Here is a 14,255-nt window from a genome sequence, read left to right as displayed (position 1 = left end):
ACAAGAAAGGTAAGCTGAGATTATTTCTTTTGTGATACTGAATTTATCCTGTTTGTTAAATTGTTGATTTTTGTCTTATCTGAATATATTGGTATGATTTGTAAATTACTTTCTCCCCCCCCCTCCACCCTCCAATGTTTCGTATTTTGATAAAAAGTGGATGTTTCTTGTAAGTTGCTTTGGGCGCAGCTCACTGTGGAAAGGCAGCAAAGTAAACCAAATCAATCAATGAAATCAGTAAAGGTGCTCAAAGCTAAATTATGAGGGTGAGGGAGGAATTCTGGAAGAGAACTAGCTTTTAGAGAGGGGCAGGGGAGATATTTATAGTACTGGGCAAGCCAAGTCCTCCCTCTCTCTCTCTTTTTTTTAAGCTCACCAGCCTATTTCCAATTTAGTTCCTAAAAATCAAGAAGTGAAGTCAAACTTACTTGCTGGATCGTGGAACTATCATATCTGTCAACGTTTCATACTGCTTCAACCAGTCAATATAATTTATCCTAAACAGGAAATGTTAAACATTAATTGTCTTAACAAAATCATTAGGGAGGAGAGGCACCAAGTTCTTTTTGCCACCGTCAGCACTAAGTATCTTCAGGATATACTGCCTGGAACCCAAGGAGCCTCCTGGTGTGTAGCCCAGGCTCTTCAATGAATGTACAGAGGGACTGCAGAGTTTCCTTTCTGTCTACTACAGAACCTTACACTGCATCAGATGTTGCTCTGGCAGGTCTATGACGTTCAGGAGTGGCTTGATATGTGTGTGCTCAAAAGGAACTGCTGTGGGAATGGGGATCCCTGAGAAGCCCCCGGGAGCACACAGAATACTGCACATTGCTCTTTGGATCCTGGCTTCTGCTAACGCTCATGCATTCCAGTTCAACAAGGGGTTCAAGCAGAGGGCTACTTCAAGTAGAACTCTTTGAAAAATGTTCCTTTTGTACTTGAAGTACTTGATGCAGAAAAAAACCCCATGTCTGCCAAGATAATCAAGTTAAGAATCCACTACATAAGACACAATTTGACTTTACCTGCACTAATTTTTAAGGATTCCATTATGGACATTTAATTTTTAAAAGTTCAACTTTTCATAAAAAAGGAACAGGAATTACATTTTATTCCAGAAATTTTACAGCCAAAACAGAAGGAGAAACCTACAGAATTTGAAACGCTTGCAATATCAAACAAATAATTGGTTCAGTTAAAAAGAAAGGTTATTTCAATTATTTGGGGGATCTTAGAAGCCAACCATCCTTCAGCATTGCTAGGCAATGACTCTAATTGGAGATTGGGAAAAGAAAATGTACACAAACGAACTCTTTTCAGATAAACAGATAACATTTTCCAGAAGTGCTTGCCTTCTGTGCCTTTCAGCACAAATAAAAACAAAGACCTTTTAAATGTGTTACATCTAAGGGAGGAACTCCTGTCACACATTAAAGTGAGTTGCTTGCAGTCAGAAAATAGTTTTATAGCACAATTTTATGTATTTTTATTCAAAAGACTCCTTCAACTCCAGGGACTGATTCCCAATGAAGCATGCATACAACTGAAGACTTAGATGAACTGCTTAAGTTCTCAGTTATAGGTTTATGATCATATTGTTGACCCAGACATTGCATGGAAGTTGTTCCTAGTGAACTACTGAAAGCTTTTACTTAGATTGTATTGCTCAGGAAAAGGGACCCTTGGTTTTCATGGGGTAAAATATTCTGTATTAAAGATTGAACTCAAAATGTGCATCTTTCCTTGCATTCTTATGCATATTTACTTGGGAGTAAGCCAAACTGAACTCAGTGGAACTTAGTTTAAAGTAAACATGCATAGATTTTCACTGGAAGCCACATTCAACAGCCAGAATAAAAACAGGCATGGGGTACAATTAAATATAGAAATATAAAATTAAGTTTTTATTATTGTTACCATTCTAAACCTTTGGGAAGGGAAGTATAGAATTTTATATCTATAGAACATTCTCATAATTAAATGAGAAGCTAAACGCAATGTGCTGTTCTTTAGTTTCAACTTATGGGCCTAAAAATACCCTTTTTCTATTCTTCTTGTAGCAGATATTGCCAGTTCTGGATATTTTTTTTAAGCTAAAGATGTCAAAGAGCCGTCAGCATTCTTCAAGCAAATGCTCAACACAGATACATTCTCAACACAATTTACTTTGATTACAAGATTACTACAAATGCAGGCTGTGGTTTGCTTGGGCTGCTAATACTCCACTAAGATGGCAGGGTAAGGTGCAGAGAGATAGGGCAAGGAAGATAAACGGAGTCATAAGAAGTAAAGTGTTGATTGACTTGGATAAACCCAATTTACAAGCTAAACACTTAAATAAGCTAGAGCAAATCAATAAGGATTTCTCAAAGCTGGAAGGGAGAAGATCACAGCTTAGGTAGATTTCTCTTCATAAACAGACAGATTCTGCCGTGCTAGTGAGAGTGCTTCTACTTACATGGGCTTTTGCTGATACTGAGACAAACCCACAAGTTTGGCAATGGAGAACACATTCTTCTATGTGCCTTTCATAATTCCATGGCAACACTATCAGTTTCAACAAACAAAATCATGCTGTGAAATTTCTTTCCCTCTTATTACATTCTCCATGCTTGTATTTGTGTTTCAGCAAGACCTGCTTTTGAGACCAGGATATCAACTTACTTTGGTACAACCACTAACAATGTAATCAAGTATTCAGAATCAAGTACAAAGTCGTCTTTCTTTACAATTTCAGCCAGACTTCTGGTTAGCAAACTTCCCCTGTTAAAGAACAAGAAGATCAGGAAGTGAGTGTACAATTCTGATCTTTAATTTGGTCTGAATAATATTATTCGTGGTGGTGAATAGTTACAATTTTTATAGTGCTCTTGATGCAACTGATACACACACACACACACACACACACAAGACCTTCTTCTACAAAAAAGGTTAACTTTGATACAAATATCATGCCTTGCAAAAGTAATCAGATCTCTGACCAATGTTCACATATTACTGAATTACAAATGGTACGTTGTAATTTTGTTCTGTATGATATTTTATTTTGAAACACTGAAACTTAAAATCAATTTTTGTAAGGTGACGTTGGTTTTATGTTGGGAAATGTTTGTAAGAAACAAAAAAAACTGAAACATGTTGCTTGCATACGTATTCAACCCGTGCTGTGGAAGCTCCCAGTTTACCCAGATGAAAGAAATTGTCCTATCAAGGACACAGTTACCTTACCATTGGCCTCCACCTGTCAACCATTAAAGTTGCTGTCAGGTGGTCAGGATAAAAAACCCACTGTTGAAGGATCATTGGTCAGGCTGTGGATCTGAAGGAAAATGAAGACCAAAGAGCATTCTACAGAAGAGAGAGATAATGTAATGCAAATACGTAGATTAGGAAAAGGGTACAAAATAATATCCAAGTGTTTGGATATCCCAGTGGGCACAGTTGAATCAAAAATCAGGAAATGGAAGCTGCATCACACCACCCAGGCCCTGCCAAGAAAAGGCCGTCCCTCAAAACTCAGCACCCAAACAAAGAGGAGACTTGTGACAGAAGCCACAGAGAAACCAATCATCACTTGGAGGGAGCTACAGAGTGGAGTAATGGTGCACCAGTCAACCATATCAACAGCTCTGCATAACACTGGCCTGTATGGGAGGGTGCCAAGAAAGAAGCTGTTACTCAAAAAGTACCATCTGAAAGCACATCTGGAATTTGCCAGAATGCATGAGAGTGCCCCAGCTGCGATGTGGGAAAAGCTTTGTGGTCAGATGAGACCGAAAGAAAGCTTTTTGGCCAAAAAACGCTGTGTGGCACAAACCTAACACTGCCTACGCCTCAAGACACACCATCCCTACAGAGAAGTATGGTGGTGGCAGCATCATGCTGTGGGGATGCTTCTCATCAGCAGGGACTGGGCATCTTGTTAAACTGGAAGGAAGAATGGATGGAGTAAAATACAGTCAAACACTGCAAGAGAACCTGCTTCAGTCCATTGAAAAACTGAAGCTTGGGGGGAAATTCACTTTTCAGCAGGACAATTATCCCAAGCACAAGGCCAAAGCAACATTGGAGTGGCTCAAGAACATAAAGCTGAATGTCCTACAGTGGCCCAGTCAAAGTCCTGATTTCAATCCCACTGAGAATCTGTGGTGCTCTTTGAAAATTGTGATCCACAAGCAACGTCCAACCAACGTGAACAACTTGGAGTAAATCTGCCAAGAAGAATGAGCCAAAATCCCTCCGAAACTGTGTGCAAAGCTGGTACATACCTACCCCGAAAGATTTAAAGCTGTTATTGCAGCGAAAGGTGGCTCTACCAAATATTAATGTGGGGGGGCTGAATACTTATGCAAGCAATATGTTTGTTTTTTATGTTTTTTACGAACATTTCCCAACCTAAAACCAATGTCACCTTACACGAACTAATTCTGAGTTTCAGTGTTTCAAAGTAAAATTATCATACAGAACTACCTAGTACTGAGCTATTCTGTTGTTCTATACAAGTTCATAGTCGTATAGTGCAGGGTTTCCCAACCTTTGAGTCCCCAGATGTTGCTGCACTACAGTTCCCATGATTCTTGTCCACTGGCCACGCTGGCTGGGGCTGATGGGAGTTGTAGTCCAGCAACATCTGGGGAGCCAAAGATTGGGAAAAGCTGATATAGTGGGTCTGTCAAGATATGATTACATTTAATATTTTTCAAAATGAAGATGATAGCCTGTTATCTACTCAGTTTCATGTGTATCTATCCAACAAAGATTTCAAGAGACAGCCACATAATTTAAGGTGCAAGATAACATATCACTTGTGGTTCTTTATAATAAAAAAGATATTTGAAGAACATTGTGTACAACAAACTTATCTCAGACTATATTGTTTTTGAGAATCCTTTTCATAAAATCACAGAATCATAGAATAGCAGAGTTGGAAGGGGCATATAAGGTCATCAAGTCCAACCCCCTGCTCAATGCAGGAATCCAAATCAAAGCATTGGTAACAGATGGCTGTCCAGCTGCCTCTTGAATGCCTCCAGTGTCAGAGAGCCCACTACCTCTCTAGGTAATTGGTTCCATTGTCGCATGGCTCTAACAGTAAGTTTTTCCTGATGTCCAGTCGAAATCTGGCTTTTCAATCTGACATGTCCTCAAACTAATCAACTATTTTTACTAACAAGCAGCCAAAGGGTGGTATTCAACTAAGTCTTACACAGAGTAGACCCATTGAAATTAATGAACCTAAGTTAGTCATATCCATTAATTTCAATGGCTCTACTCTGAGTACAACTAACACTGAATACCAATCAAAATCTCCATACAAGTGACTGGATAATTCAAACTTGGTGAACTATGGAGAACAAACCCTAAGTTTCCAGAAAAAACTTGCATGGTATCTAGAGCCCTTCATTTAAGTTTTACATGCCACAATGTTTTGGGGAAAACTAGAATACATGATGTGATATTCAAGACTGGAAAATTGAGCGATATGTCTGGTTCTGATTCTCTGTATGCCAAATATGACTACAAATATAGTTCTGTCTTTTTGCAGGCTTCTTTTCTTAATCTTTTAAAACTTAATTTAAAAACGTTTTATGACATTTATAAAAACAGATAATTTTGGGGAGTCTTATTTTAAAAGGATAGATTCCCCATTCTATAAAGCAAACACTTTATTTAAAGGGATGTTGCTTTAGTACTTGTCTACAAGAAGACAAAGAGCTAGTTTAGGCATACGCAGAGGCTTGGACATGCTTAGTGGGATTTTTGCTGTGATAGATGGCAAACCACATTTGAAACTTTCAAAAGCTATGTAATCACATTTGAAATATACAAATATAAAGGCTCCACTGTGTGCAATTTTATGGATGATGACCATAGAAAAAATATTATCTCCATGATCTTGTACGTTCATTCTCAACTGCAGGGTAGCCTGCTAACAGGCTCTTACATACAAAATGGACCATTGGTCTCACCTGAAGGGTGATTTTCATAGGAGGACTACCATCAAGCGGGTTATAGCTCCACCTATCGTCCGAAGGCAAGAATGTTTTTGAAGTCAAGACTAGGGGCGTCAGGCCCCTCCCACTCTCCAGTTCATTCGCAGCGAGTCCAAAGAGAGATATCTAAAAATGTAGGAGAAAAGGCCAATGGGCCTACCAGCAAAGACATAACACAATAGCAATAATCATAATAATATGACTCTAACGTAGCGATATAACATTAATAGCAGTCTTGACTTCACTAGTAAATCTAATACAATAGCGTAACAGGAATATATGAAAAAACCCCAAAAATATCTAGGTATCCTCCAACTGGGAGGGTCATGATGGCAGTCCTCCTATGAAAATCACCCTTCAGGTGAGACCAATGGTCCATTTTCCATAGGAGGACTGCCATCAAGCGGGATGTACCAAAGCAGCCCATAACAGGGAGGGACCACCCACATCCTAATCATCATTAAGAACCTGTTGCAACACTCGTCTGCCAAAAGAGGCATTGGCAGAGGCATAACGATCTATTTTGTAATGCCTTATAAACGAGTGATGGGTAGACCAAACAGCAGCTCTGCAAATATCAGCAACAGGAGCGTTGGTAGCAAAAGCAGCCGTAGTGGCCGCTGACCTAGTGGAATGAGCTGTTATACTAGCTGGAACTGGAAGCTTAAGGGACTCATAGGCTAAGGTAATACATGCACGCAACCAGCGGGATAAGGTGGAATTAGCTACTTTATGCCCCATAGAATGTGGATGAAAGGATACAAACAAAGACTCAGTTCGTCGTATATCCTGGGTCCTAGACAGGTAGGTCTTGAGAGCCCTCCGAACATCCAATGAATGCCAAGCCTTCTCGAGAGGATGGGTAGGATTCGGACAAAATGAAGGAAGAACAATGTCCTGGTTGCAATGGAAAACTGAATTGACCTTGGGACGGAAGGAAGGATCAGTCTTCAGCACAACAGAGTCCTTGTGAAAGACACAGAGATGGCGGGCAGAAGACAATGCGCCCAGTTCCGAAACTCGTCTCGCAGAGGTGATCGCGATCAGGAACAGGACCTTGAATGACAACAGACGTAAAGGCACAGTCCTAAGGGGCTCGAACGGAGGGCATTGTAAAGCCTGTAGGACCTTCGACAAACTCCATGAGGGAAAACGGTGGAATACAGCCGGTGAGCGTAACGCGGTTCCCCTCAGAAAACGTTTGATGAACGGGTGCGAGGCAATAGGAGCACCAGCGGAGGACACTGAGAGAATGGATGACAGAGTGGATGCATGTCTACGTAAGGTATTGGGTCTAAGTCCCATCAGGAGGCCCCTATGAAGGAATTGCAGCACCTGTTGTATTGTGGCCTGGGAAGGAACGAGGTGCTGGGACTGACACCATCTGGAGAATGCCACCCAAGTATGTTGATATATACGGGTGGTGGATGGTTGTCTCGAGGCCAAGATAATGTCAATAACAGCGTCAGACAGGCCAGCAGACCTTAAATGTCCCCGTTCAGAAGTCACGCTGTTAGCTTGAGCCAATTGGGATCCTGATGCAATATTGGGCCCTGGGATAAGACATCTGGCCTGACCAGGAGCGTCCAAGGGTCCGTCACTGACATGGCAAGGAGATCCGAGAACCACGGTCGACGGGGCCAATATGGAGCTATCAGAACCAGTTTGGTCCTCTCGCGTCGCGCCTTTCTCAAGGTTCTGGCTAACAGTGGTATTGGAGGGAAGGTGTACAATAGGCCATCCGGCCACAGTAGCGACAGGGCATCCACCGCTTCCGCTGTCGTGTCCAGGTATCGAGCGAAGTACCTGGGTAGCTGGCAATTGCGACTGGAGGCAAATAGATCGACTGAGAAGACGCCGAACCGACACTGGAGAAGATGGAAAATGGTCGGATGAAGTTTCCATTCTCCCGGAAAGACCTGTTGTCTGCTGAGCCAGTCTGCTGTCACATTCCAAATTCCTCTGAGATGTTCTGCTTTTAAGGATTGCAGATGTTGCTCTGCCCAGTCGAATATGAGGGAAGCTAGGTTCTGCAGAGGACGGGACCTGGTCCCCCCTTGTCTGTTTAAATGAGATTTGGCACACGTGTTGTCCGTTTGAATGAGAACATGGTCCAAGTGGAACAGAGACTGAAAATGGAGCAGAGCTAAGTGGACAGCCTTCAGTTCCAGCCAACTGATGCTCTGAGTCTGCTCTGCTGTGGTCCAAACCCCCTGAACGAACTGGGAGTTGCAGTGGGCTCCCCAGCCGAGGAGACTGGCATCTGTGGTGATAACAGTCCTGCGGGGTTCTCTGAACGGAGTGCCCTGGGTGAGATGTTGGACCCTCATCCACCAGCGGAATGAAAGACGCAGTGCGGGGCTCAAGGGAATTGCTCGATGATTTGACCTGGCAATATCCTGCTGAAACAGCAACAAAGCCCACTGGAGTTGGCGAGTATGAGCTCGAGCCCATGGCACAATATGGATGGTGGACACCAACATTCCGAGAGCCCTGGCTAGAAGCATGATGTCTGCGGTTGCGTGGTGCATCAGAGACCGTGTGATGTCTGTGATAGCAGTTATGCAGTCTGGAGACAGGAACACCGTCGCCTGCAGGGTGTCCAACATCGCCCCTAGATGTTGTAGGCGTTGGGTTGGTTGGAGATGGCTTTTGTAGAAATTGACTACCAGACGTAGGCCTGCAAGACATGGAGCGTGAGCGTTAGATGGCGATGAGCCAGCTCCCTGGAACTCGCCCGTATTAAAAGATCGTCCAAGTAGGGGTAGATATGGACCCCTTGAAGCCGGAGGTAAGCCACTAGTATGAGTAGCACCTTGGTAAATACTCTCGGGAAAGATGAGAGGCCGAACGGCATCGCTCGATATTGAAAATGCTGGGGGCCGAAAGCAAACCGAAGGAATTTTCTGTGGGCTATGCAAATAGGCACATGGAGATACGCTTCCTTTAGGTCGATAGAAGCCAGGAAGTCTCCTTCTTGAAGGCTTTCTGTAATGGAGTGGAAGGATTCCATTTTGAAACTGCAATACTTTACAAAACGGTTGATGAACTTGAGGTCCAACACCGCCCTCCATGACAGATCTCGTTTGGGCACAGCAAATAGGAGGGAGTACACCCCTTCCGACCTCTCTGTTGTAGGGACTGGCTCTATCGCCGCTGTGTCCAAGAGGTGATGTATGGCTGTCTGCATGATGCTGGTGCCCTGGGACAAGGGGAGGGATGAAATCTGTCCAGAGGGATTGCCGAAAACTCTAGTGCATAGCCATAACAAAAAAGATCTCTGATCCAGGTGACCTGAGTCAGACGCAGCCAATGGTCTCCAAACAGAAGCAGTCTGCCCCCAACCGGTATCGCGTCAGTACTGTCTGTGCTGGCGAGACCCTCCCCTATATAAGGACGTTGAGGTACCTCTGCGCCCCTGGTACTGACCTCTGCCTGGGAAACGTCTGTTCCAGACTCCCCTGGAGGGACGGAAATCATATGTTCGGAAATCGCGGCCTCGTCCCCCAGGCCGCGTTCCTCGAAAGGGCTGGGTCGTGCGGTATGAGGTAAAACCTCTGAAAGGCCTGCGATCAACGTTCCTGACAGTGGCCAAGACAGGCTTTCGAGCATCCTTGGGGTCAACAAGCACTGCCTTTAGGGCTTCATCGCCGAAGAGTAATGAGCTGGAATAAGGTGCCCTTGATAAATTAACTCTGGCTGTAGAGTCCGCTTGCCAGTGACGAAGCCAGAGGGTCCGTCGAGCGACTACCTGAGCTGCCATAGCTCGTGCTCCCAGCTGATTTGTGTCCAAGGTGGCATCAGCCACAAACGCCGCTGTCTTGCACAATTTCATCAGTGACCTCCTCAGAGAGACAGGATCAGGATTAGGATCATCTAAGAGGTCATCCAACCACATCATCGCTGCCCTGGAAAAGATGGAAGCTGATGCAGAGGCTCGCATGGACAAAGCTGTGGCCTCATGGTTCTTGCGTAAGGCAAAGTCCAGCCTCCGCTCAGTGGCGTCCTTTAAATGTGAATCTCCTTCCCTCAGCAAAAGGGATCTAGAGACTAGACTGGAGATCGGCTCGTCTATGCCAGGGACGGCCAGTCTTGTTGTAAAGTCCGGAGCCAAAGAGTAAAGTCTGTCCGCAAGGGCGTTAAAACGGCGTGTTTGTAATGGATGAGACCATTCGTCCTTGGCCAGCTTAGCAATAGGATCTGGCACAGGAAGGTAGTGCTCTGCTGGTGTGGGGGATTTCAAGACCCTGGCCCCTTTAATAGCGGGAGTGGCAGCTGCAGGTTGTGTAGATTGGAGACCAAGGGTGTTCAATACTCTGCGAGCAAGGGGCTGATAATCTAAGGCATCAAACAGGCGATAAGATGTATCCTCCTCCTGTTCCGACTGATCACTCCATTCGTCTCCTTCGGCTTGCACAGCAAATGGTGACTCCTCCCCACAAGAAACGTCATCAACAAACCTGCCCCTGGCAATGTCAAAAGGATTTGGAGAGCATGATGGATCTGCCTCATTGCGTACATAGCGGTCCACACTGCGCTGAGAAATGGCGGGGACTTGTGACGGTGACTGTGTTTGAGTGAAGAACGACAGCATGTCTTGTAGTTGTGATATGAACTCATGAGACAGCTGCAGCCCCGGTGAGGTAGATGGTTGCGCTTGTAGAGGCAACGTTATGGACGGCTCAGCAGGCTGTGAAGATGAATAAACCCTAGGTGATAATACGGGAGGAGGGTGGCTGGCTGCTGGTTGGTCAGGAAACCCAGCAAAGTCCTCCTCCTCGGAGGATGCAGTCGGAGAGTGAAATAGATTCGTTAACTGTTCCTGGCCCGCCCCCTTGGAAACCGGAACAGAGACATAGTGTGGCCACTTGGTTGTGCTGTGGCTGGATAGATGTTTAGTTTTGGCAACCGCTTTGGTGTGCTTATGCTTGGCCGCCTTAGATTGTTTCGGCTTGGTTGCCTGAGTTGTCGCTGGCTGTTCATCCATCATATATTTTCTAGGGGGTTCAGTACACGGCCACGGATGAGGCAGAATGTACAGACTCGAACAGGCTCAGTACACGGCCACGGATGGGGCAGAATGCACCAGCTCAGATGGCTAAGTACACGGCCACGGATGGGGCAGAATGTACAATTTCAACAGCGTTGGTACACGGCCACGGATGGGGCAGAATGTACAATATCAACAGCCTTGGTACACGGCCACGGATGGGGCAGAATGTACAGTTCCAGACAGCCTGAGTATATGCAGAATGTACAATTTCAAGCAGCCTTGGTACACGGCCACGGATGGGGCAGAATGCACAGTTCCAAACAGGCTTTGCACACGGCCACGGATGGGGCAGAATGTACAGTTCCAACTAGGCTGGATACACGAAACAGCTTCAATAGTCAGCTTCAGGAAGCAGTTTGTGTTGAAGAACTTATAGCAGGCTTATAGAGGTTCTGCTCTACAGCATACACACAGAAACTGACAGAAAAGGCAGAAACTGACAGAAAAGGCCTAGAACAGAATCCTTTACTATGAAAGGACCAAACAGAAAGGGCGGGAAAAAAGGGGGAGGAACAAAATGGCGCCCGTGAAAAGAGCGGGAAAATTGGCCAATCAGAAAGCCTTGGGGCGATGAAGAAGCAACGGCAGTCACAGGGGAGCACCAGCGAGCTCAAAAAACGGCCTCAAAAAACGCTCTGGAGCCGCGGGGCTGTGAAGCGCGATCACGGCTTAGAGAATGAGCCAGATCTCTACAGCCGCGGGACAGACTCGGCAAGCGAGGGGAATAAGGAGCCGCAGCCGCAGGCTCCGAAGGCAGTCGCGGCGAGATTTAAAATGCCGCAGAACGAGCCGGGGGAGGCGGGGCAGCCCAACCAGAAAGGGACACTGAAAGTAGAAACAGCCGCAGCCGCAGGCTATGGAGAAAAAACTAAGGGAGCTGCTGCGAAAATAGGCGGCGAGTTGAAAAAAGAGCAGCGGCACAAGGCAGAGAGCTGCAGCCGCAAGCTCATGGATTAAGTCTGCGTCCGCCGCCTTAGGAAGGGAGAACCGCAGGTGCGGTCTCCCAGAATCACTGTTCGGCTAGGCAGGGAGCTGCAGCCGCAAGCTCCCGTAACAAGGCTGCGTCCGCCGCCTTAGGAAGGGAGAACCGCAGCCGCGGTCTCCCAGTAAATAGCTAGGGACTGAGGGAAAAAAAGACAAAAAGGGGATCTCCCTTAAGTACAAAGACAAACAAAGTACAGTCAGTCTCACAGACTCTAAAGTAAAAGACAGAAGGAAGGAAATAACGTGGAATAAACACACGAAACCTCCACACGCTGTCACACAAATACACAAAAACTTATCTAGACGCTAAGCTATATATCCAACTTGCACGGACGAAGGCAAGAATGAACTGGAGAGTGGGAGGGGCCTGACGCCCCTAGTCTTGACTTCAAAAACATTCTTGCCTTCGGACGATAGGTGGAGCTATAACCCGCTTGATGGCAGTCCTCCTATGGAAAATGTATTATTTCAGAAATCACATTGAAAATACCAAATTGATCAGCCTGATTTTAGATTGCCTGGTAGAAGAAGACAACTCACGCATTCTTCCTTTCTAAGTTTTGAAGGTTGCCTTTCAGGTTGTTGTAAGCAGATGCCCTTGCCTTTAGATCATTGTCAATCTGAGTCACTCCCTTTAACAAACAAAATTCAGAAAAAGAACAGTATCAATGTTTTCTAGAAGCACCAAAAGACTGAATTAGACTTTTCTACAAAATCTACAATTACTTGTAAGCGAAGAGTAGGCATAGGAAAATGAGACAAAACTCACTGACTAGCCTTTGTGAACCTGGTGCCCTCTGTGATGGGAGTTGTAGTCAAAACATCTGGAAGGCACCAGATTGGGGAAGGCTAGAGAAGACTAATGGATGATCTTTACTGCTTATAAAAAAATTTGTAGGCCACATTATTAAATTGAATTTGAAAAATCTGTAATTAAAGTAGAAAGAATTCTAACCTGGAGCTCCCTTGTTTTTTATATATATATTTAAGCTTACCCTGTATAGAAAATCCCAACAACTACCCACCTGTAGTATATATGACCCAATTAAATGTAACTTGCATTTTACTAGAACAAATGCTGAGGTCGATAATGATGTGGGAGAGGGATCCAGAGACATACATCAAACTTACCTAAGGGTCTCCACACACCAATGGAATTAGACCTTTTCCCCCTTTGAACAGTTAACCTCCAAATATCCTATCAAACAGCTTTGGAAGCTCCTCTCAGTTTCAGCAGCGATTTAGGGGTGCTGTTGAAGAAAGTCGTCCTAAGACTCTCAGAATTAGTTCTGCCATTCTGTTCATCTTGATCAATGAGTTTTCCATCAGAGGAAAACTTTTGAAAATTCTGAATAGGTCTGATCATGGATCCTTTCTGGAATATCCATGTGGATTTTCACACTCAAGTAACCTTCTCCATATGTTGGCTTCAATGGAATAGTTTCAAACGTACAGTGGCCCAGTTAGCACATCACGGTAAACCATTTATGGCTTATTTGAACTTGGAGATGATTCCTCTATTTGTTGTTCTACTCCTCTCCTTGTGAAACAAAAAACCACAACCGCTAGTTTAACATTATGTCCAAACCAGGGATTGTGGTTTCGTTCAAACAAGTGCAAATGGCAAGTGAACAACAAATCTTGGCTTCACAGCGTGGTTGGCATAATGCTAAGCCATAGTTTGTTGCTCCCAATCGTATTAGGGGAACAGTGACGTGAGAGTAATGTGCAAACATAGCCAATGCTGGAATGGACCTTTTTCTTAGAAAGAGAGCTTATTTTATTTATTTATTATTTGATTTATATCCTGCCCCTCCTCCCAGCAGGAGCCCACAGCGGCAAACAGAAACGCTAAAAACACTTTAAAACATCATAAAAACAGACCTTAAAACACATTAAAACAAAACATTAAAAACACTTTTTTAAAAGGTTTAAAAACATATTTAAACAAGGGTTAAAAACATTATTAAAAAAAACATTAACAAGCAATTCTAACACAGACGCAGACTGGGATAGGTCTCAACTTAAAAGGCTTGTTGAAAGAGGAAAGTCTTCAAAAGGCGCCGAAAAGATAGCAGAGAGCTTAAAGATTTATACAGAGAATGTGTCAGAACCACTTGCACTGGATTCTCGGTGAAACATACAAAATTCTTGAAACCATAGTACTGACTTCTGCGGTACATTTGGACCCCAGGTGCACTTTTCAGTGTGTAATTTACACA

The 14,255-nt window shown here is 44.3% G+C and overlaps 1 protein-coding gene across 3 annotated transcripts in view; it reads right to left on the bottom strand.

The window, feature by feature from the left end:
• Positions 1-14,255, bottom strand: part of ATP6V1C1 (ATPase H+ transporting V1 subunit C1) — an 86,882-nt gene that overhangs the window by 12,233 nt on the left and 60,394 nt on the right. For all 3 annotated transcript variants that reach the window (XM_061604727.1, XM_061604709.1, XM_061604718.1), the window contains 3 exons: positions 12,574-12,665; positions 2,668-2,766; positions 429-497 (listed from right to left, as the gene is read on the bottom strand). In XM_061604727.1, the coding sequence (XP_061460711.1) occupies positions 429-497; positions 2,668-2,766; positions 12,574-12,665 (260 nt within the window). The remainder of the gene's footprint in view (positions 1-428; positions 498-2,667; positions 2,767-12,573; positions 12,666-14,255) is intronic.

This window comes from Rhineura floridana, chromosome 1 (assembly GCF_030035675.1).
Source record: "Rhineura floridana isolate rRhiFlo1 chromosome 1, rRhiFlo1.hap2, whole genome shotgun sequence".
In the NCBI taxonomy this organism is placed as follows: Eukaryota; Metazoa; Chordata; class Lepidosauria; order Squamata; family Rhineuridae; genus Rhineura; species Rhineura floridana.
Note: the sequence above shows the minus strand (reverse complement) of the source record. Positions and strands in the feature narration are given on the sequence as shown.